This window comes from Aulonocara sp. 'chitande type north' Nkhata Bay, linkage group LG12 (genome assembly GCF_057382095.1).
Source record: "Aulonocara sp. 'chitande type north' Nkhata Bay isolate Kocher_YH1m ecotype deep benthic linkage group LG12, A_spYH_male_GT1.1, whole genome shotgun sequence".
NCBI classification, from domain to species: Eukaryota; Metazoa; Chordata; class Actinopteri; order Cichliformes; family Cichlidae; genus Aulonocara; species Aulonocara sp. 'chitande type north' Nkhata Bay.
This window is the reverse complement of record NC_141355.1, coordinates 33,864,847-33,888,770: the sequence shown is the minus strand read 5'-3', so window position 1 is coordinate 33,888,770 and position 23,924 is coordinate 33,864,847. Positions and strand designations below refer to the sequence as shown.

Genomic DNA, 23,924 nt, shown 5'->3' with positions numbered 1-23,924 from the left:
TGTATAAACAGGGCCCATTTGTGTGCTGAGTATCCCTGCCTTTGATCTCCACATATCGTGTTTATTTCAAAATAAGAGCCTATGTTTTTTTTAGGGGGGGGAAGCAAAAATGTGCACTCAAAAGATGCTGCAGAGTAGCTGACTACACTGTTGCAGAGAAGTGAGGGATGGCTGCAGGGTGCTACTAGCTGTCTGGCTGACTGGAGAGCATGACGGCAATGCAACAACACAACTGAGGCTGAACCTGATTAAGCCTTAGATCCACCACGACCTGTCCTATACCCTGCAAAAACAAATGGTCAGGAATGATTATTGCTGTGGCTTCCGGGTTACTGATGAGCTCACTGACACCCATATTGAAATGATGTCTCTGATCACAATGCAACTGCTGACAAACTTTATGCACATTGCCTTCATATGGGGGCATTTGCTGCACTCTGGCTTTTACAAACATCTCCCAGTTACTGCATCAAGCTTCAAAGAGAGGACACAGGCCATTCAAAAACTGCTTTACATTTGAGTGGCTTTGAATCGCCCACAAAGAGCTGTGCACCCCCTGATCCAGGACATGTTAGAGGTTAGGAAATATAACATTAAACATCAAAGCTTTTGCACATAACCAGAACCCAAACTCTTAAAAACAGTGTCCAAGCACATTAGGCAAGAATAATAAAACATCAAATACATCCTTCTGGCACTTAAGAGAAGCTTCATATTTTAGCGACTCCCACACAGAGTTGGTCCAAGCATAGCCAGCTCCAGCCAAGTGCACTTGTCATGTCTGAGGCCAGGAAATTAAAGATGGAACCGGGATGCTTCTTCCACGACTACTACGCACTCTATTCTTATTTATTTGTGTTTCCGGAGCCTTGAAATAGTTACAAGTGAGCCTTATCCAAAAACGTGCCACTACAAATGTAGTGGTGACGGCTGCACCACGGCGGGACGTGGGGTTATTTTACACGTTGGTCCGGTCAATAAAAGCAGACCTATTCCACTATTAAAACTTGCTTTGGGTGGTTTTAAAGCTAATATAAAAACGCGGCTCAGCTCTGACACGGACAAAGTGCTAAATACGCACAAATAGTGGCTTCGTAGTGTTTTAATAGTGGCCCTTGCGAAATGCGTAACGCCTGCTCGCTACGAGTTTGCAAACTTTGTGGAGGCGGTGGTAGGGTTGTAGCTATTTAAGAAAACTGCTCCGAAATGCGTGTGTTTCAGAGTGAGAGCGACTGAATGTAAGGCGCGTTCAAGTGAGCTCCAGACATCAACAAAATAACTTGCAAGAGCATGTTTTCCCTGTGAATGAATTCCACAAGATAGGAGCCATCTTGTGACCGCATATGCTTGCAAGCTTCGTTACCATCCTCACACACACTGCCCGCACACACACACACACACCATGTACAACTCTTGTCAGCACCCCTAAGTCCCAGCGGAAAAAGTTTCTAGGAGGGCAGCTTGGTTAAATTACAGCCCGGGTCCCGGTAGCGTTGCTCGGGACCGCCGCTTGTCATCCCCCCCAGTAAGAAAAAGGACACTTTGCACGTACTTGAACGATCTCCCCCTCCGCGCTGATAGTGGCTCCTGCTTTGGAGAACCGTCCTTGCAAGCCAGTCGTGTAAGTAGTATAATCTCCATTGGGACTGGACTCGAACAGAACCACTTCCACAAAGGCTGTATCCTTGGCGAAGACGGTACCAAGAGAAGCGGCGACCACCAAGATCACCAAGACCACCGAGTCGGGCACACGATCTGAGCCTCTCCTTGGTAAAATCATCATCTTGCCGGCTGGATCTGCGCCGATCGGGACATAATTTCACACGGATGAATTAATCGGGTGAAAATAATCGAAATCAGGTCTGTGCGCTGTGCGGGCGATGCGTCAAGAGTCAAAATTGTGCAATAAAAAACTGAGCCTTGGCTGAAGCGTGTTTATTTCACCACTGCGAGCCTTGTCAATTACATTGCCTGCAAACGCTGCCTCTCTCCCTTGCTCTCTCGCTCCCTCCCTCTCTCTCCCTCTTTTTTCTCACCCTCCTCCTCCTCCTCTACAAAGCGGATCTCCTTTGATCTCTAAACACGTGATTTTTTTTTTTTTTAGTTTTTTCTTTCTCTCTCCCAAAAGGGCTCTATCCCCACCCACCACTCGTTCTGACCCTCTCCTTTGCACTCCCCTTTCCGAAGTGCCAGCACTCTGTTAAGGAGGCACCATTGACTTCACTGCGCACTGAAAGAGGCACTTGTTGTTGTTTCAGGTTAAATTTCAAAGTTATTTGAGTCACTCGAGTTAAATACGAATTACAGTCCGTATATTTATTCCCATTAGCATTCCGTGGCTGCCCGGTGGCGTTTTTCTTAGTTCGGAGTCCTCGGTTAAATCAGTTTTCAGCCGTCGTGCCACCTTAAAACAAACACTACCCTCTTCAGGACGCTTCGTGATTTAACAGGGCTAATTTTCCAATTATGTTCAAATGCGCTTACCTTACAGGTAACAGTGTTTGTTAATAAGAAGTAGTTTCTCAGTATGACGCCCAAAGTAAGTCTGCCTTCAGATCAATCAAATATAAGGAAATTTGAATAAAAATATACATAGTATTTTATGAAGTACCTATATGGAAGCTAGCTTGATATAGCTATCTATCCAAACCTTTCATGAACAGCTCATCTCATTGCAGCTCACTTGAACTCATTTAACTGTGCACCAGTCTTAAAAGTGGTGGTTTTTGTATTTTGACTTTTGTAAAAAAGCTACAGTAGTGATTCAGCCTTTATGATACATTGTGCATTTATTAAGAAAGGTCGGTTTTGTAACCTAATCTTTAAAATGTGTCCACTGCACTTCTCTTTTATACAAACTGTTGCTGTTATTTACTGCAGAAGAATTATTACTCAGTCACTCTCTGGAATAAAGGGTCTATTGTGAAATTTCCCTGCAGCCCAGCTCCTGGGGAACATCTTCAGCCTGCTGCCTTTTCTTTCACTGCCCGTGAGGCTTCATTATGTGTCTGAGAATAAGAATCTTTTTATTCTTAGAAGGGAAAAAAAAAACATAATTTGAATCTTTGTGCAATTGAACAATTCATGAAAAGCACTCATGGTACCATGCAAGTGATGATGGTACTGTGCGTGCATTGTTCTGTCTTTAATGTAGGCTGCGAGAAAAAATATAGTCTAGTAAAGCTCCCTCATATTTGAAGCAGAAAGCTAGCCCATTTTTTTTCTCCTCTCAAAATATTAAAGAACAATAATGAAAAAAGACTGATTCTGCTCTGGAGAGACTAGTCTGCAGTAGTTTCACCACACTGGCCTCTTGCAGAAAATGTAAGAGCTCTGCACAGTGATTAATATCCCAAAAAGCGTAGAAAACAAGGTTTCATCTTGCTGTCAGCTGTGTGGCAGTGTGATTATGAAAACCAACTGTGAGGACTTTTCAGGTCAAGAATGCAGTCGCCTGTGGAAGAAAGAAAGGAAAGCGTGATGGTCAACATGTGTTTGGACTCAAAAAAAAAAAAAGAAAGGAGGGGAGAGGAGGGTGTGGGGGTGGCAATTCAAAGCCAAGACTTAAGAAGTTCTTCAGCGCCTTCAGCATGACAATAATTTACAGATCAGATTGGACACCCCTCAGTTTTATGAATCCTGATCCACACCACATGTGCCGTATTTGCCTTGTGACACTCTCCTTTTTCTCTCACTCTTAAACAGAAATGAAACTCGGGCACATTTGACCGAATAAATACATAACTGATGGGAATTTGAAAGCACTGCCTGCAGGCATAATGATCAAAATTAAATTAGATTTACCTTATCAGCTTACTAAAGGACCACAAAATGCATTAGGAGAAGAGTTACAGTGATCCAATTACTCACTAAAGGGCTTATTCCTCTTTTATTGCAAGTCTGCCCTCTGCTGGATGCTGTAAGATTTCAATCCACAGCAACTTTTTAATGCTTAAACTCCATTTTTAGTTTCCTGTCATTTAGATTTTATCTTCCAGAATATTTAAAGGATATACGGTCGATAGTCTGAATTTGTTAAATTGATTATTGCTTCAGCGGTATGCGGAAAAATTGTCACATTTCGGAGATTCGGCAGCAGCTGCGGATCCTCTCCTGACGCTCCGGTCTATCTGCACCAGTGTCTAAACTCGGGCCACCCTGAGAAGAATCAGCTGTCTGCTTGTTTAGGCTGAGTGAGTGCTGAGGATGAGAACGGCTCTGAGTAGTGATGGCTGGCTCAGCTCTGTGCATTACTGTCCCATCTCTCTCTGTGAGCTATTCAGTTGGGGGATTTCTGTGGGATCCTTCGGCTGATTTAAGATGTTTCATGTGAAATTACAAAGCCACACAGCACTTTCCTCTCTTGTCTTTTCAAACACTCTTTATCTTCTCCTCTTCTGACTCTGTGGTGTAAACAAAACTGAAGCTGAAGAAAGTGTTTTGACTGTAATTAACATTTTAAGGATTTGATGCTTTGGGGGGGAGGGCTGGTGATTTTTGAACTGTAAGTCCACCTCATTTGGGGGTTTTGGAAATGCTTGCAGCATTGTCAGACTAAATATTTACTCTGTTGATCATAAATATAAATAAATAATGATTGATTTTCTCCATTTATTTTGCATTCTTTTGATGCTGCCCAATTTTACACAACGCAGATGTGCATTTTTTGGGATAAATGTCAGTGTCATACACATAATGTAATTCATGAAGACTGTATTTTTTTATATCAACACCGATGCAAAAGAACAACTGTTGTTTATTTTGTGCAGCTTAGTTTTCCCATCCACTCCCCCCCTGCAAGCATGCCATTGTTGATAAGAATTTGGCTTTAATTGACTTGGCTGGATAAATAAATAAATATGAAATACACAAGAGCACGGGTTACTAATAATACCCAAAGGGAACATTTGTGCACATGCACCAGGCTTCCAGCCTCTGTGAATTGTCCCTTTGTTGGTACAGTGCTGACGTTATGTTTTAATGAAGAAAGGAGATGATGAGGAGGGGGAGCATTTACATTCATGGATCCCAGAAGAGTGCATCACTGCAGCGTATTATTACACAAAGCAATTAGGGGGCCCCACTGCCCCCCAGATTATGATTTCCCCAGTACGAGGATGACTACTGACTCCAACAGGCTCGCAGTATGCTGCATGTTTGCAATGATGTCACTGAACAAACCACAGTGGGAAACTCTCATGAAACGATCTGCAACGAATTATAAGTTGAGGGGACAGTTGGGGAAAAATACCAGCACCGAGGGTGGGATGATGGAGACTCCTTTGAGTCCTGAAAACATTATTTATGGACTGCTTGCCAAAACAAATGAGGTTTCATGATGAAGTTAAAGTGGCAATGTGGAAATAATGCAACAATGCCAAGAGGTCCTTCTTTGGGGATCATGACACATATGCTCAGGCCCCTCACTAATACGATTTAAACATAGACTGTACATAAAAGACAGACAATCGCCAGCCGCCATCTTGGTGTTTTGAGTGAGGATTAGGTCTGAGTAGCCCCAACATAAGAAAATGCTGCTTTTCTTCATCTTCTTTTTTTTTTTTTAAAGTCCAATAAGGACTACATTTCACAAAAAACATTATTCTGTGTTAAAACACATTTTAAGTTGAGCAACTGACACCATAAAGAAAATACTGATTTCATACAACCAGTAACACGTAAGGTCATTTTCTTGTAGACTTACAGTCTGACTTTTATTGTGAAACCAGAGGATAAAAGGTAATAAGAGCTATGTGGAAAGGTGGCTCGCCTTCTGTAGGCTAATCTCTGTCTTTGGTGATACATGGGCAGCCTAATTCTCAAAATGCCACGGAGACACTGAGGATTCACTGGAGATTTACACCAATTTATTTCACGAGGCAGAGGCTTTTGTGTGTCTTTCCAGAGGTAGTGTAGGTGCCGGAACAGCTAACAAAAAAGGACAAGAAAGGACTGTATTTTGTTGAAAATAGTCTCTTAGATTACAACAAATATTATGTACTCACTGGGGTCGATTTCTTCTCAGGCCTTAAGATGCTTTACATGGTTACTAGTGAGGTTTTGAGTGCAATCTCTGGGTACTCCTGTCTGAAGTTTGTCTATGTTACTATTTTAAATAACACAACGAACACAAATTAGAGACTATGCCTGAAATTATTTCCTATTTACAAAATAGTGAGAAAAACTTGAGTCGCTTTGAAGTAACTGTTGTTGTGATTTGGCGCTATATAAATAAAATTGAAATTAAATTGAAATTAAACTCATCCACTACCAATTTATCCAATTACAAGACTATACATTCACTGGTCACTTTATTAGGTCCACCTTGCTAATACCAGGTTGGACCCACCTTTGCTTCCAGAACTGGCTCAATTATTCATAGATTTAACCAGTTTGCTCAGAAATTTTAATGCACATCGGTATGGTAGAATCAGGAAATTGGCCCAAATCTCAGCCCATACCTCACTCAAGGGAACACAGATCACCTGCCTTCCACCTTCTGATGCTCAGTTTGAAAGACAGCAGGTTGTTTTGACCGTGTCTAAACAAAGAGTTGCTGCTGAAGTTGAGAAGATGTACCCTAAAAAACTTTATCCACTATACAGTGCCCTCATAATGTGAAAAAGTAAGGGCTACTATGCCATAATGTAACAATAAATGCAGAAACAAACATTCAGACTGTCCTAAATTTCAATTAACTGCTTAATATTAAGTAAACTACTGAGTTGCTATTACTACCATTACTGTACTACGTGTGTGCTTAAAGAGGTTAAGTGTTTACAATTCAAAGGATAACTTAATCTAACTAAAGTTGTGAGTAGTTTTGGTCAGACAGTAACAGTCAGCTTGTGGACAAACGACAGCATCAATCACATATTTTTTTAAAGGGGTTCTCCAGTTTTCAAACAGGTCATAACTAAATATTACAGACTTTGAAGTCCTAATTATTCAGAGGGATGGACTCATTCCTGACCGGGCCGCCTCCTTGGATTTGGCTGCAGGGTGAAAGTCGACTTTGAAGTGCAGACTAGACCAGAGGAGGTATTTCAATAGGCCACTAGTTCAATGGAGGGGTAAAGTTGCAGCCGTAAGGGTGGAGGGAGAAAATGAGAGAGGAAAAGGGGAGAGGGAGAAAAAGAGAGGAGGGCTGTAGTCTTTTGAAATGAGGCACCTGTACATTTGAGGCTTGCAAGAACAGGTATGTTCCCAGGGGTTAGGGGCTTTGGAGAATTCAAAGTAATTTCAGTCAGCTTCAATGCTCATAATCTGTTCTGAGACATGGGGGATAGAGAGGATATAATGGTGATACACTCACACAGGTGGGAACATGTTCTTAAAGGACTACTGGAGGGATGGAAGGAATCTCTCTCATATGTATACACACACATGCAAATGCCCACACACAGCAGCAAGCAGAGTGCTTATTCAGGCATGGAAATGTCTATTCTACTGATTGGAGTGTGAGCAATGTAGGAAAAAACAACAATGTGTTGGCATGCCTTTATCTGAAGAAAAATTGAAGCACAATATATCAGAAAGTGTGGCGTTGAGAAAATGAAAAAGTGACTGATCTCATCAATGAGCACAATTTTTTTTTTTTTTTTTTTTTTTTTTTAAATGACATCAGAAACAGCAGTATGCGACATTACGTGATGGCAGAGCTTCAGTTCATCCTTTGTCATTTTTTATTTTTAATTTTTTTTTAAATAAATAGGACAGGGGGAATGAATGAGAGAAAGAGGGGGAGAGAAAGAAAGAAAACCAAAGGGGAGAAGAGACGGTGAGAAGGGGGGGGAAGAGAGAGAAAAAAAAAAAGAACTCCTGGGTCACCTGTATGGAGAAAAAAAAACAAACAAACAAAAAAAAAAAACAGAGGAGACAGCAAACAACAAAGAGTAACATAATAATAGAGAAAACAAAGCACCATCACAATAAACTAGCTAGTCATAGATATCAATATTTACTAAATAATAAACGATATTGTGCAGCACGCAAGATAGACAGCGCACAGTGTGCTTTGAGGCAGCAGCCAAGAAAGCTTTAGTCCGCGTCTGTGAATACCCATGTGTGCATGAGCACAAATTAAAAGAGCGAGGGGTTTGGCCGATGGCGACGTGGCAGGAAAGTGGAAGAGGAAGCAAGACAGGGGACAGATGAGAAGCCCTCAGGAGAGTGGCGTGCATGTGCGTGGACACAAAAATCATTTTTAGGTAACTTCTTCCACTTTAGAAAACTACATTGGGAAAGAGTTTTCTTTGATGTAAACATCAGGGTTTGTTTTTTTTATTACTATGATTATAAATGAAAAAGGGCTGTTTTTATTGTCTCTCTCAGAAAATATTGATGTGCAGAAGTTTAATTTTAGGAGTTACTGAAGTGTTGCATTTGCAACAAACTCATATTGGTTCTTTAAATGCCCACTAAAAAAATGCAGTCCAGCACGATAAAAACAAGTTTTCTTGAATAGATTTTAAACAAAGGCAATATAAAGTGTTAGTTATGATGATGTTATGAACCTATAAATGTGGGTTTTGGCTGATTTAGACAAGTCATTCTCTCTATTCCCTTTAGTTTACTGACTTTATGTTAAGCTAAGATAATTGAAATAATTGTAAACTTATTTTACAGTTAATGCCAATAGTTAACACAATAGAGGCAATTTGTAAAAGCGTTGATAAAGAACAGTTTTAGGGATTTTTGTTTTGTTTTTTTCAGAAGACCGTCCAATACCGCATCTGCTTGCAGTGACTGCTGGGTTTCTGTGTTTGTATAAGCAGTTGGGAGCCCACTGGTAGGAAGGGTTTTTTGTTGTTGTTGTTGTTTAATACAGAAACCTCCCACAGTGACTTGGATCACAAAGCATCAAATGAACTGTTTGCAATGACAACATTCCCAATGTGTTAAAGTGATAATAAATTTTAAAAAATCAACTAATGCATCCAAACTGAGAAACAGTTGTGGGCCTACACAAATCTTTTTGTAATATCCTTTTCTATAATTAACTGCTTTATTTGTTCTTAGATATTTTAAATGTATTTATTGGCAGCGCAGCGTCATTAACTGACATCCCACTGAGCACTAAACCCGAAAAGATTCTGTTTGAAGCTGCCAAACTGCAGATACAAAATTACCATCTTTGAGTATCTCTGTCTCATCTTCATTCATCTCCCCTATCCCCATCTCCTCACTCTTCTTCCTTATTAAGGCCCTTTCACTCCCTCAGATGGTTCAACAAATCCCCCAAAACTCCCATTTCATTGCTCTCTTGTTGCTTCTGACTACAGGCATCGCCAAATCCCAAACATCTAAATCCTCAAATGAAAAGCTGTTCTGCACATCACTCATTCTGGTTTGAAAGGAGGGATCTTGCGTGAGAGGACATGCTGACATATTACAACACTTTGCCGCATGTGCCACCCAGTGGTTGGGTGGCAGTAGAGATGTAAGGATCGTGGTTGGAGTGAGGGATGACTGGAGAACTGGTCGGGGAGAGAAATGTGGTTTGCCATGACTCAAAACAGATCATCTTCCCTCCTGGGTCTCTTTGATGTCTGTGAGACTTATTTTGTTTTCTGCTGATTTTGTGGTAATGGGTACTCACGCACATATGCTCATAGACACACACACATACAGGATCCAGTTAAAGGAGACATCAAAGGGACTTCAGCTCAGACTAGTAGCTGGTAAAACACAAATTCAATTTTGCTTGGAAATCAGAGCTTTGTGTGAAGCAGAAGGAAATTTAGTTATTATCTCACGCTGTTGAAATCATTGAGACTTAAATGGATTTTCAGCTCGCATGTAGGTCAAACCTCTGAAGTCTATTTTATCTTTAAATGCGTTTCAACTGCAAAGGTTATATTTAAAGGTTGACCTTTGACCTTGGAATCAGCACTTGAAAAAATAATGGCAACACATGCAACAGCTGTGTAGCTTTCAATCGCATTACTGGTCTTCCAATCCCATTTGGATAGCAGGGAGTGCAGAGTGCTGACATTATCTAGCTACCAGGAATAATTATGATACTGAGTCATTAAGTGCAAACAGAAGTTTGTTTTATAAACAAATGACCTAAAACTACTATAACAATCAAAATTATTTAAATTCTACCACATGACCACAGGAATCTTTTTTTTTTTTTGCTTTAGAGGCATTTGACAGGCTTTTCTTACTGGTAAATGTAAGGCAACCCTGCACAGTAGTACCGTGGTTAGCACTGTCACCTCAAACCAAGAATGTTCCTGGTTTCCTTTCTGTGGTGCATTTGTATGTTCTCCCTGTGCCTGTGTGGATTTTGTGATTATAAATTGGGCATGGATGTGAGGTAGATATGGTGTACTGAATAAAACCCTGTAAGAATGTACGGTTAAATTTGTCTTTCAGTCTAAAATGCTTTGAGTGATCATTGTGGCTATAAATGTCAGCCCATTTCCATTACTCTGCACCAGTGAGGATTTAGCAGCTGTGGCGACCCCTAAAGGGGGAACCACTAAGAAGAAGAAGAATGAGGATTTTTTAATACAAAGATAATTTCTCAGCATTTCTCAGCTTTCACCTCATGTCCTAACTCCAGAATTGTTTGATTTGCATACATAAACAAACATGTTGCATTTTGCATATGTATGCAATATATATGTACAGTGGGGCAAAAAAGTATTTAGTCAGCCACCGATTGTGCAAGTTCCCCCACTTAAAATGATGACAGAGGTCAGTAATTTGCACCAGAGGTACACTTCAACTGTGAGAGACAGAATGTGAAAAAAAAATCCATGAATTCACATGGTAGGATTTGTAAAGAATTTATTCGTAAATTAGGGTGGAAAATAAGTATTTGGTCACCTCAAACAAGGAAAATCTCTGGCTCTCACAGACCTGTAACATCTTCTGTAAGAAGCTTTTCTGTCCCCCACTCGTTACCTGTATGAATGGCACCTGTTTGAACTCATCATCTGTATAAAAGACACCTGTCCACAGCCTCAAACAGTCAGACTCCAAACTCCGCCATGGCCAAGACCAAAGAGCTTTCGAAGGACACCAGGAAAAGTATTGTAGACCTGCACCAGACTGGGAAGAGTGAATCTACAATAGGCAAGCAGCTTGGTGTGAAGAAATCAACTGTGGGAGCAATCATCAGAAAATGGAAGACATACAAGACCACTGATAATCTCCCTCGATCTGGGGCTCCACGCAAGATCTCATCCCGTGGGGTCAAAATGATCATGAGAACGGTGAGCAAAGATCCCAGAACCACACGGGGGGACCTGGTGAATGACCTGCAGAGAGCTGGGACCAAAGTAACAAAGGTCACCATCAGTAACACACTACAACGGCAGGGAATCAAATCCCGCAGTGCCAGACGTGTTCCGCTGCTGAAGCCAGTGCATGTCCAGGCCCGTCTGAAGTTTGCCAGAGAGCACATGGATGATACAGCAGAGGATTGGGAGAATGTCATGTGGTCAGATGAAACCAAAGTAGAACTTTTTGGTATAAACTCAACTCGTCGTGTTTGGAGGAAGAAGAATACTGAGTTGCATCCCAAGAACACCATACCTACTGTGAAGCATGGGGGTGGAAACATCATGCTATGGGGCTGTTTTTCTGCCAAGGGGACAGGACGACTGATCCGTGTTGAGGACAGAATGAATGGGGCCATGTATCGTGAGATTTTGAGCCAAAACCTCCTTCCATCAGTGAGAACTTTGAAGATGAAACGAGGCTGGGTCTTCCAACATGACAATGATCCAAAACACACCGCCCGGGCAACAAAGGAGTGGCTCCGTAAGAAGCATTTGAAAGTCCTGGAGTGGCCTAGCCAGTCTCCAGACCTCAACCCCATAGAAAATCTGTGGCGGGAGTTGAAAGTCCGTGTTGCTCGGCGACAGCCCCAAAACATCACTGCTCTCGAGAAGATCTGCATGGCGGAATGGGCCAAAATACCAGCTACTGTGTGTGCAAACCTGGTAAAGACCTATAGTAAACGTTTGACCTCTGTTATTGCCAACAAAGGTTATGTTACAAAGTATTGAGTTGTATTTTTGTTATTGACCAAATACTTATTTTCCACCCTGATTTACGAATAAATTCTTTACAAATCCTACCATGTGGATTCATGGATTTTTTTTTTTCACATTCTGTCTCTCACAGTTGAAGTGTACCTCTGGTGCAAATTACTGACCTCTGTCATCATTTTAAGTGGGGAAACTTGCACAATCGGTGGCTGACTAAATACTTTTTTGCCCCACTGTATATCTATTGTTTTGCATTGTTTAAGCATGCATTTTGGCATAGCCTTGTCAGCTGTGCCATTTGTTTTAAGCCACCACATGTTTTGGTGGATTTACAGCTTGAGATGTGGTGAATTTTAATTTTTTTCCTCATAAATAAACAACTGAATCATCTCTCCAGCTCATAAAAGGGGATTAATTGTGTTGCCTTGGGAGTGTGGATCGTGTCACTAAAGAAACACTAAGTGGCATTCAGGTCAGTTTCCCTTATGTGGGTAAGGTAATACTGTGTTAGAGACAAATGCAAGAATTCCCTGTTAGAAAGTTCTTGGTGACGGTACAGTGCTCCAACAGAACCAGGTTTGGGTAGGGGCAGCCATCTGTAGTGACAGGTTTTGAATGTGAGGAGAAAGAGACCAATGAGCAATAAAAAGAGAGAGAGAGTTGTTTAGATTACTTACAGTAGTGGCATATGAACACACAGGGAGTGAAAAAGAGAAGAGGTCATTGCATCATGGGAGCTTCCTCAGTAGCCTGGACCTGTAGCAGGGATGGCTCAAGATCACCTGATCCAAATCAAATAATAATCGTTTTCAAAAAGAAAAGTCTGAAACCTAAATGTACCCTTAAATGTAAAGAGGCTGTCTCTCCCCCGAATCCATGCTTGGAGCTGATTTCACAGGAAAGGAGCCTTGTGGCTGAAGATTCTAGTTCCCATTGTATTTTTGGAAACTCTGGCAAATTGCTCAGTCGGTATAATATACCATGTGATCTCTAATGTGATAGGGATGCGGATAATAAGGACAAGGTATTCGGGCAGTCTCGAGTTTGCTAGTACTCTATCTGCAACATTTTGGATCAACTGAAGATTTTTGAGGGAGCTTTCAGAAAATAAAAATAAGGAATTACCATAGCCCATCCTAGAAGTAACAAATGCACCAGAAAATTGTAGTAATACACACAGAACTGGGGTAAGAACGGCTTAACTGTTTCACATGGAGATTAGACACAGGTATTTTTAAAAAATCTCTTATGAGGAATTGAATTGAACTGGTTTGTCTCTTCCCTCTGGCTGAATGAAACACCAGAGACAAAAAAAGAGAGATGGGATTATAAAATAAAGATGTAGCTACTTTCAAACGTTTTTTTCCGCCTTCCATTGAAAATAGCTCAACTCAAAGATGGTTGCAATGTACTGTTACAAACACCAGGGGGCAGTAGCACACATGACTTCTCCATGAGCAAACTTCAGCCCGGGTATTAGCGTGACATGTTATATAAAAATGAATATTACTCCTTAAAAACATTGCCACTATAGGATGTGTGCAACACACATATCTGACTAGGCAGAGAGGAAGTGACAGTCATGACCAATGGCCTAGGTTATGATTAATGCAAGATTAAGACAGATTTCATCATGTTGAGGACAGACGTTTTCCTTCTTGCTTCTGGGTTGCATCATAGTGGAGCCAATCCATCAGATCTGTCCAAGTACAGACCGACTCATGCATGTTAGTGCTGAATGTGTACATACAAGGAATTTGTAATAGTTTTTCCTTCTAATTATAATCTACTTTATGTGGCACTCTAATTTCATTCACTCTACTTTATGTCTCTTTGGTGAAGTAAGTTAGCACATTGTTGCCAGTTTAATTGTACAACAGTCTTCAGGGGACTTAAGATACTTCAGTTGACACATAAATGGTCAGGAAGTTGATTTCAACCACAAGTGCAAAACCATTTAATCTTGTTCTTAAACATAATAACAGCTGAGGTGGCTGCACAGCAACAGAGCACTATAACTCCATATATTAACGCCTCCAAAAGGGGTGGTTTCAGGTTATCATGAGGTTCCTGCAAGATCGTCTTCTTCTGTATCTGAACATTACTGTGTTGTTACTGGCAAAAGTGTTGTTGTTGTCGTCTGTCTGGCAGTACAATGAGACCAGAGTAAATGTGGCCCATCAAACAAAAAGCGCGCTATGTCAGCCTCTGCACTAACAAAGCATGGCTTATCTGGGTGAACAAAGTGCTCCCAGAGACTCTAAGACAATTATAGACCAACAAGGTTACATGCTGGATTTAGGAAAAATGATAAAAGATGCATTCAGTTTTACTGTTTCCTGTGATATCTCCTAATTCTTCAATGCAAAAAACCCCAACTTGTGATGCATCAAAGAGAAACATGGTTTCTTTGAACCAAAGGTGAGGCCATGTGTGTACTGCTCAAAACTTGTAGTGTCCCTCTAGTCTTAACTGTCACATATGCAAAGTCTTATAAGCCTTATCTGTAGACAGGCCAGCAAACAGGTACGTGAACTCAGATGCACAACCACCTGCTAGTAACTTTACTGTCTCAAAGGACTGAATGAGCTGCTGGATGATGTGTTAGTGCAGCATTAGTGTAGAAGTGGAATAACCCTGCAGTGAGTCAACAGTTCTGCATTAGCAGAGTTGCAAAAGCTTTCTCGCCAACACAGACCTAAGTGTTGTGAAAAGATGAAGTTAAAATAACACCTTGATGTAAAAAGATATGAAAAAAATGCATGCTAAATAAATATTTAGCATCCTGTTTATTTAAGAAGAGAAACAGACAGGAGAAAAAACACAGAGAAAGAGGAGATGAGAGCAGGAGGTGGAGGGTGTGGGAAACCTCCAGGCCAGACAAACACCCTGGTGGGTGTGGACAGGGAGCGAGATGTGCAGTGGGAAGGAGGTATTTGCAGACACATTGACCCACCTCCCTCTGCAGCTGGCTGTGGTCCCAGGGTGTAACCCCACTCACCTCCATTGTTCACCTCGGCTTTGCCCCATACCACCACCATTTACAAGAGCGGCCGCCCTGATGAGCACACACGGGTGTTGCTGTTTACTCTGCATGCTTAGCCTTCACTGTACAGACCAGGCCTTTCCTGGAAAAGAAAAACAACTGATGCTAAGTTGATAACAGCCTCTAATTAAACACGTATTAGTATTTTGTTCTTAATTGAATCATGAGTGCTGACACGTACTTTAATCTAGTAATATTGTTTTTAATTAAGATTGTAATGAAGAAAAAACGATGTGGAGTGCAGGGTAGGATAGAACTGGTGCAGCTGACAGCAAACAAAGCCACGAGCAGTAGTTATTTAAAGCTGGCATGCACATTTCTTCATTTTGCCTGTCTTCAGAGTCAACAATACAGATCGCCAGACTAGCCATCAAATCTAAGTTATAAAGTTATTTCAATAGTGATCAATTCCGGTCATTTTGGAGAGCATAATGGCCCACCTTAGTGCTAAATTCACATTCATGGAAACACACAAAATATTTAACTGCACACGTAGATGAAATGTAGGCGGCATAAAATGTAATTACTTTAATTACCTCTTTACTAGCATAAGAGTTACATAACCAGTATCAAATCCATGGGTAGGTTATAAAAGGAAGAACATATTTGCTTCACTTTAAACTTATTGTTTCAGTAGTAATTCAAATCAAGCTTATTCATTGTCATTTTCTTTCTTGGAAGAGACTTGGCCAAGTGAAGAACACAGAGGCAAACATGCAAGTTGTGGGTGGTTGACATACCACAGTGTACTCAAACAGAATAGTAAGTATGTCCTCCTTTGGCACAACAGTGTGGATACAGCAGGCTACAACTTTAATTTAAAAGGCCTGATTATATCTAGTATCACAGTTACAGTATGTCTCCATCTGGAAGAAATAGACGTGATTCATACACCCTGAGAGGCTTTTTGATGATTTTGGGATTCTTTCATTTTAAACTGTGGTTTTGTGGATCCGCCCACCTTAATCACAGACTCCAACACTGAACTCCAGGGAGGATCCCCACTTCTGAGTTTGTGAGTCTATCACTGTTTGCATTTGTGTTTGTGTTTAAGTACTGGCTGAGCCGAGTCTAGCGACAAGGCGGACTATACATAGGTTTAACTCTGCACACGGTCCCTCTCCGGGCCTCCAAGGAAGATTATCTGAATCCTGGTTGTGTAACCAATGATTTAAAGCAGCCAATAATGTCAGTCAGTTAGAGTTGTGCTAACACTTATAATATAGTTTCTCAACACTTTAACACATTATTAGAATGTAAAACAATGGAACGTTTCACTTAACAAACCTGACATTTCTTCACAAGCTTGCGTGCTCTGCAGCAGATTCAAACAATTCGTCTTCTTTCCAATGAAGATTAATTTCTCCCAGAAAACTAAAGTAGGTCAGGGCTATAATACAACTTTAATACTCAGTCCTACAATAAAACGTTTTTTATGAGCAAATAAACACAGTATATAAGATAACATTAAATATGTTGTTAACACTGTTTTAAAAAAACAGATGACATATTTCCACCATCGGTGAACAAGAATAAAAAAAAATCAGAAAATACTACCATTTCTAAGCATTGACAAGTTTGGCATCAGCACTTGAAGGGTTAATAGTAAATCACACCCAAAGCAAGTGCAGCACACGTATAGTGGGGTCAATTGTGTCTAATAAAGCATTATTTATGCAAGGCTTGTTTAGTGAGCAATACAACAGACATAAGACAGTTGCGGAACCAAAACTCGTGAATGAACTGCACTGAGGGAGGGTGTCTTTTATTGCTTAGGATATTTACTTCTTATTTGTAAGAGGAAGAATGTGTTTGTCAGATGTTATAGCCTTGCTGATAGCGGTGCTGCCTTCTTATGCTAGTACAATGTAAATGCAGACTCCATGTGATGGTGTGCTGATGTATAGAGCCTACTATTGTTACTCTAACAGTGAATCTCATGTGGCGACGCATTAAAGCCAGGTGCAAACAATCACGCTTTTATTCATATCAGAGAGCTCTTTTGTTTGGCTCATAACTCCTTCTTGAAACTTTACAGGGATGGCTGAGGTCCTTCACGATCTTCCTGGCCTTGGTCCAGCACCGCCTGCTGTAGATTGAGTGCAGGTCAGGGAGCTCGGAGCGGATGGTGCGCTCAGCTGATCGCACAACCCTCTGTAGAGCTCGTCTGTCCTGCATGGTGCTGTTCCTGAACCAGGTTAAGATGTTTCCCGTCAGGATGCTCTCCTCAGGCTCTGTGATGTAACTTGAACCCCAAAATACTAACATCTTGGAAAAATGAGGATTTAGGAAATTATAACACTTTACAAATATGTCCAGACTTCAAAATTCTGAACTATATATTAAATCACTAGACAAACCCTGCCTAGTTTTCCCATTTTAAACAATGTACAGAGCTATTCCAGTGGCCTAATAAAAAAAGAAAACAGGGAGATTTCACCAAAGCAGTTGTTTTTTAATGACATAAGAATTCAAGATGCTCTTCAAGACCCCTTTTCCTGCATTCTCGAAGTACACTTTACATTCTTTTTATCCACTTGGTCAGCAGTGACCTTCACATTTTAAGACTCTTTAATCTCCTCGTCTCAAATTGTGTTTGTTGAGTCTTAATTGTTTGTGCTTGCATTGTGTTGTTACACCCATGTAAGCAAATCATGTATTAAGAGGATTTTCATGAGGTACTTACCACACTCTGTTGTATAGTCTAAATCTGTGGTGGGATTCACTGGGACATTCTACTGTGAAATGCAGGGGAATACTGCAGACTGAAGGCATCATTTGCATTTAAAATGCTCAGCAGAACAATTCCAAGTGGCATTTGAATGTTAACTGACACGCTGGACATTTTCTTACACTTACTGATGACAGATATCCACCGAGAACAGAACGTAGTGAGAGTAAAGTACGACACACAGTAAGGAAACTCCCTTAGCAGTTATTAAACCTCCCTTCCCCTCCAGCATTAACTTGACAGCTACATGCTGCAAATATAGAAGGTCGTTTCACTGATGGCCAATGCGACACTTGTATATAAGTGTGATGGGACATCCCCAAGTCAGAAATAACAGTTTCATTCTAGAGCTAAAGGCTAGTGTATAATATGAACTGCTGTATTGCTGCCTACTTTCTTGACATAAAGAAACTTACATTTGGGGAATTTAGAGGAACGCTCACACATTTTTTCCTGTTTGCTTTGACCTATTATGTTTATATCTGGAAATACAGCACATCCTGTTTTTAAATCCTGTTTCCTTTCTTCAATTGATCATAAACCGAGGCTCTCACTTTCTCACATGCTGATTCTGTAGCACCTGTAAAGCTTCGCAAACAGGCCACTGTTTGCTCTAGCTGTTGCAGTTACTCCTGCTGAGGTGACAAACTGTAGGGGCAAAGGGCTACAAGCTGTAAACAATAATGGTGGCCAGTTACTGCAAAAATGTGAATTCCTGTTTGAGGACAAATAGAAGTTTGAGGAAGAGTGCGTACTTGTGAAGTCGATTGATGTCTTTTCTCTTTCTGACTGTGGCCTGTTTACTTTTGGGTGGCAGCTTCAGTTGAAACCGTGCATGAGTATTTGTTGGCACTAAGCCATCTCAGAAATTTTACTGTGGTTGAACGCAGGTAGACAAAGTCTACCAGGTTATAAGCTACGCCTGGTCCTATAAATTATTATCTTTCACTGCTGCCTCATCCGTTAACACCTCTTGTTTTGTTTTGTTTTCAAAAAGCGTTGGCTTTTTGGCACTGGATCAAGATTTATGTTGCCTGACTAATTCAGTTTTAAATTCTGCAAGACATCACATGCAGGTAATAAAATATAGCTAAAAAAATACTGTTTAAATTAATTTCGAAAAGATATACAAATGTCTGTTGACAGGAACTATTTCACAGACAAAATAATAAGCTAATCAGTCCACCAGTCCAGGAAAAAGGAAATGTATTTCAGGGAAGGCCTTGTAAAGCCTGTTGCTTCATTAGAATCCTTTAGAAAAGAAAAGAATGAGGAAACTTTTCTATCCAGCACAATTTACCCAGATAGCTGGAAGGTAAAATAAATGTTTAATTAAAAAAAAAAGAAACGAATTGAGGTAAAAAAAAAAAAAAAAAAAAGGTGAAGTTAGCATAAAGGCATTTTGCCTTTCAGACTAATATAGTAGCTGGTAACTTTTAGACTTTGCTGAACAGAAAGCTTGTAAATGCTGCACACACAATGGAAAAAAGGCTGGGTCCATCTATGCCAAAATAAGCCTTGGAGATCCACGAGTGAGGCTAGTTAATAAATATATTAATGTGGACTTGATAAAAAGTCCCATGCAAGCAGGCAAAAATAACGGACTGAAAAATTTAGACTTTATGTGACAATAAGGCTTGACTGGAAATTACAGGGAACTCGATTTTACTTTGCAAACAGAGTGAAACACTTTATGTGCAAACTTACATCAGCATTGCGACCAATCACAAGCTTCAAGCTGATTGCGTCAGAGCAGCTGAAAGCCTATCGGGTTTCACCACGATGGTAGAAAAGATCGCAGACACAGCCCATTTTCTTTAGGCATTTGAGAATTGTCGGGGCTCGGGTCAACAGGGAAACCTAAAGGTTTCTACTGACTTTAATACGGACACCCGGTAATTTCTGAGTTCAGACAGCAACACAACAGGATACATCAACATGGTGGTTGTAGCAGCTGGGGCTGGAGGAGCCCACAAAGTCCTTCTCATATCAGGGAAGCAATCCGGCTCACAGACGGCCCTCAGCCGGCCCATCTCTGTCGTTTTACCGTCAACGGCCAGCCAAGTGTCGTCGGATTCAGACTCCAACACTTCTGCAGGGCCGCCGGTGCGAAAAAGACAGAGACTCACACATTTGAGTCCTGAAGAGAAAGCGCTTCGCAGGTTTGTTCAAAAATAAACCCTTATCTATAATTATATCTGTGTGTAATTACTTATTTCTAAAGCGTAAATGGGGCCATTGTTCAAGAAATTAATACAGAGACACACCCAAAGATATCGATCCCCTAGCAAGACAATAGGTGCTATGTTTACGGTTTAGTTCAAATGCCAAGAAAATATAAATGCAAGCTCAAATGCTGTGTGACTATAGCGGTGTAAATAGGTTATCTCCGCACTATAACAACTGTCATGTGAAGCTGTTAAATATCGTAAACGTTATCGTATCTGCGCTGCACTTTAAGCTAGCTGGTCAAAATTATGTGAGGGATTTAAATGTTGGTGGACCCGCCCGGCTCTGCTGTTACAGAGCAGGACATTGATATCATGCTTTGCCTGCGTGGCAGGAACATGGCCGGTGATTGCGCAGTACTGTGAACTCAAAGTCATGTCAGAGGGCTTAGTCAGCATCGTGGAAACTAATTTTCCCCCCACTCCTTCCTTTTTTTCCCCAGGAAACTCAAGAACAGAGTGGCAGCTCAGACAGCCAGAGACAGAAAAAAGGCAAAAATGGGGGAGCTGGAGCAACAAGTCCTAGAGTTGGAGCTGGAGGTATACACTGTTACACATTATAGCCATAGCATTAATTTGTAATTGCATGTCTTAGTATGAAGAAATGCAAAGCAATTTTTTTTTTTAACCGTTTGTGCCATTTCATGTGATACTTCACACTTTAGTTCCTGAAACTGTTGCAGGTTTCATTCACAGACATCTGTTTCCTCCTGCAGAATCAGAAACTTCACATTGAAAACAGGCTACTCCGGGAAAAAACAAATGGCTTGCTCACAGAAAATGAGGAACTGAGACAAAGACTTGGATTGGACACTCTTGACTCGAAAGAGAAGGTAAAAAAAGAATGGAGAGCTGAGAGGGGAAGTGGTGTGGGCTGGATTGCAGGGATTGGAAAATTGTATTAATTCTTTTTAAATCTTTTTTTCCCTCAAAGGTTCAGGTTATGTTGTCCACCGGGAACGATGCAGATTTGGGGATCGGGTCTTCTGAGTCCGCAGCACTCAGGCTATGTGTGCCTCCGCAGCAGGTGCAGGCCCAGCAGTCCCTAAATCTGAAGACTTCCCAATGGATACAGATAGTCCTGACTCTTCAGACAATGAGGTGAGTCCCTGCTAAAGTGTGGGTCTTAAGATTTCCACCAAAGCTCCACAACAATTCAGAACGAATACTTATACCCCCTTTCTTTCTCTCCCTAGTCTGATTTGCTGCTGGGCATTCTGGACATCCTTGACCCAGAGTTATTTCTCAAGTCTTGTGAACCAGACTGCCAGGAGCCGCAGGTCCTGTTGCTCGGAGGGGGTGAGCCAGTACCTACCACCCCATCTCCAACTGTGGGGCCCACATCAGTTAAGCTGGAGACCCTTAATGAACTGATTCACTTTGACCACATCTATACAAAGCCCGTGGAGGAAGTGAGTAGTGGGCAGCACACCGACTTGGAGAGCGGCACAAATGAGACGAATGACGAGGTAGCCTTCCCCGTTACTGAGGTCATGGTGGAGGAGGAGACCATCTGCGTCAAAGATGAACCACAGGAAGTGGTCATCCCTGCATGTAATAGTCAGAGTCAGGCAGTTGAGCTTTTCTCTGGACCCTCCTCTCCTGCCCTCAACAGTCTGGAGAAAGAAGCCTGCCTGGCGGACACCTACAGCGACTCCGGATATGAAGGTTCCCCTTCCCCTTTCAGCGACATGTCGTCCCCCCTGTGTGCAGAGAGTGCCTGGGATGACATATTTGCTAATGAACTATTCCCCCAGCTTATCAGTGTCTGAATCAACCCCTCTACCCAATAATACAGATGTATTTCCATAATGTATATACACATGTAAGGGTTAATGTGTAGCCTAATAAATTACAGAAGCACCCTATTTGTCATTAACAGAACATCTGAACAGGATAATATTCAGTCTCCTTTTATTACAGCCGGTCTGTATCCATCTGTGATAGATGGAGTTCTAAATAGTTTATATTAGCATGACCTAATTTTGCATATGATTTAATAGTTCACTGGTAGGTGAATCCATTATTTCTGTAAAAAAAGTAAAATTTTAAGGGGGAAATGGAACCGATCATTTAAATATAAATTATTTATCTGTTCTGCTTTGGAGTCGTATGTATGCTTGTTTAAAAAAAAAAACGTCTTCTTCTTATTTTTGACTGCTCTCCTTGTAGTGTAATTGCCGCATTAAAAAACTTTTTGCATCGCATCTTGTCTCTGTATTGTGCCATTTTATGAAATGTATATTTTTTGCAGGATGCTAATACTCACATTTTGTCTTATTCTCCACCCGCTGTGCTGGGGACCAAATTAAACTTTCAGTCTTTAATCACGTTATCTATATACTAGTTTAATAGACTTTTTGCAGATGAGGCATGAGTCACATTTGAAGAGCTGATGGGAGTCAACATGAGAAATCTAACTCTTCCATACCTAGCTTTTATGATTTCTACATGAAACTTTACACAGGTTTTCCTCCATTAGGCTTACACATAATCAAGAAGAAAAGAAGGCAAGATGTAAGATTGAAGAAGCATAAACTTGTGCTTTTTAAAAAAAAAAAAAAAAAATTTTTTTGGCCTTTTTTCAGCTTTTTTAGATGGATACAGGAAAGAGAGGGGAAGACAGGCAGCAGAGGCCCGCAGGTCTGACTCGAACCCGGGCCAGCTGCTCTCAGCCATGCGGCATATGGTCGCCTGCTGAAATTTAACAAACAGTTGAGGCAATTTATGGCAACTTCTTGGCTTTATATCATGTCTGTAAAACCTTGGATTGCTTAAAACTTAAACTCTGACTATAAATCTGAACAAAATCAATGAAAAATGTTTACCTTTCACAGTGTAGTTTTTGTGACCGGTGTATTTTCTCGCTTTGGAAATTACTTTCTCATAGTATAATTTGGTTGTTGATGTTACTCTACCTGAAGATGAAAAAGAAAAGCTGAGATGAATCAGATTATAAGACCTGTAATCAGCACTGAAAATAACTGTTATAGACACACAAAGTTCAGAATTCTATAGACGATTACTAAGACAGATCATTTTTAGAAGACGTGTCATCTTTTGAATCACTTTATCATCTTACTTCAACTCATCAGCCTGTTTTTCTCTTCTAGTTTTTCTTTAGTCGAATCATGGTTTATTCAGTTACGGTTATCTTGGTGTAGTATGTATGAGCAAAGGTTAGGGTACTTTTTAAAGATATCTGGTCAACTTTCCTGTCCTTGTTTGTTAAATACCCTTACATGTGCAAACACAGTGTTTATAGGCCCTCTTTCTCCTGTGCAGCACAACGTTGCTGATCCAGGAGGAAGGGCTGCATTACATAACACTTCTAATGTTACTGGGAGTTTCCTGGGCCTCTAACCTGAGAGAATTTTTGTCAAACCTTTCCATGAAAAAGAGGTCAGCAGGTGTAATTGGTGTTTTGGCTTAGTGTGAAGAGGATAAGCAGAAGAGGGGGAAAACACCATGGCCCTCAGTCATTTATTTAAATCACAATGAGGCCTCCTTGTATGCTAGAGGAGACAGTTTCCCTCTTTTTTGGTCCCTGAAGGTATGATTGGTATGACCCACCCATTAAGTAACAACCTTAAGAGTCTGTCCTTGTGAGCTGATTATATCAGGTTTTTAGATGCAGAACTGATCTTAAAACTACAGGATCAAACTGCCCATCTCCATCAGCTTTAGCTCCTTTATATGATTACAAAGCGCTGTGAAAGTATTTGCATGTCCTTCTTTGTTTTATAGCATCTGTGCTGTATGGAGTAGGTGTCAGCAATAGCAAAGACAAACAATAAAATCATAAATTCAGCTATTTCATTGATCTCTACTGACTTTTTATGTTCTTGCGGCAGGATTAAAAAAACCACAACATCCTTTGACGTAGCTATGTGTCAGCTACTTTGAAATAG

General features: G+C 40.8%; 2 protein-coding genes across 3 annotated transcripts in view; one reads left to right on the top strand and one right to left on the bottom strand.

Moving 5' to 3' along the window:
- Positions 1-2,089, bottom strand: part of znrf3 (zinc and ring finger 3) — a 69,798-nt gene extending 67,709 nt beyond the window's left edge. Inside the window, exon 1 of one of the 2 annotated variants that reach the window (XM_086315253.1) lies at positions 1,553-2,089. In XM_086315253.1, coding sequence (XP_086171379.1) covers positions 1,553-1,783 — 231 coding nt within the window. In that variant the 5' untranslated portion in view covers positions 1,784-2,089. The remainder of the gene's footprint in view (positions 1-1,552) is intronic. The other variant, XM_086315252.1, reaches the window with a different exon arrangement.
- Positions 2,090-19,589: 17,500 nt separating this feature from the next.
- On the top strand, positions 19,590-21,536 carry xbp1 (X-box binding protein 1). The gene is made up of 5 exons (XM_086315251.1): positions 19,590-19,947; positions 20,457-20,553; positions 20,730-20,846; positions 20,948-21,114; positions 21,210-21,536. Exons 1-5 carry the CDS (start codon positions 19,724-19,726, stop codon positions 21,385-21,387), a joined length of 783 nt encoding a protein of 260 aa, XP_086171377.1. The 5' UTR covers positions 19,590-19,723; the 3' UTR covers positions 21,388-21,536.
- The last annotated feature ends 2,388 nt before the right edge of the window (positions 21,537-23,924 follow it).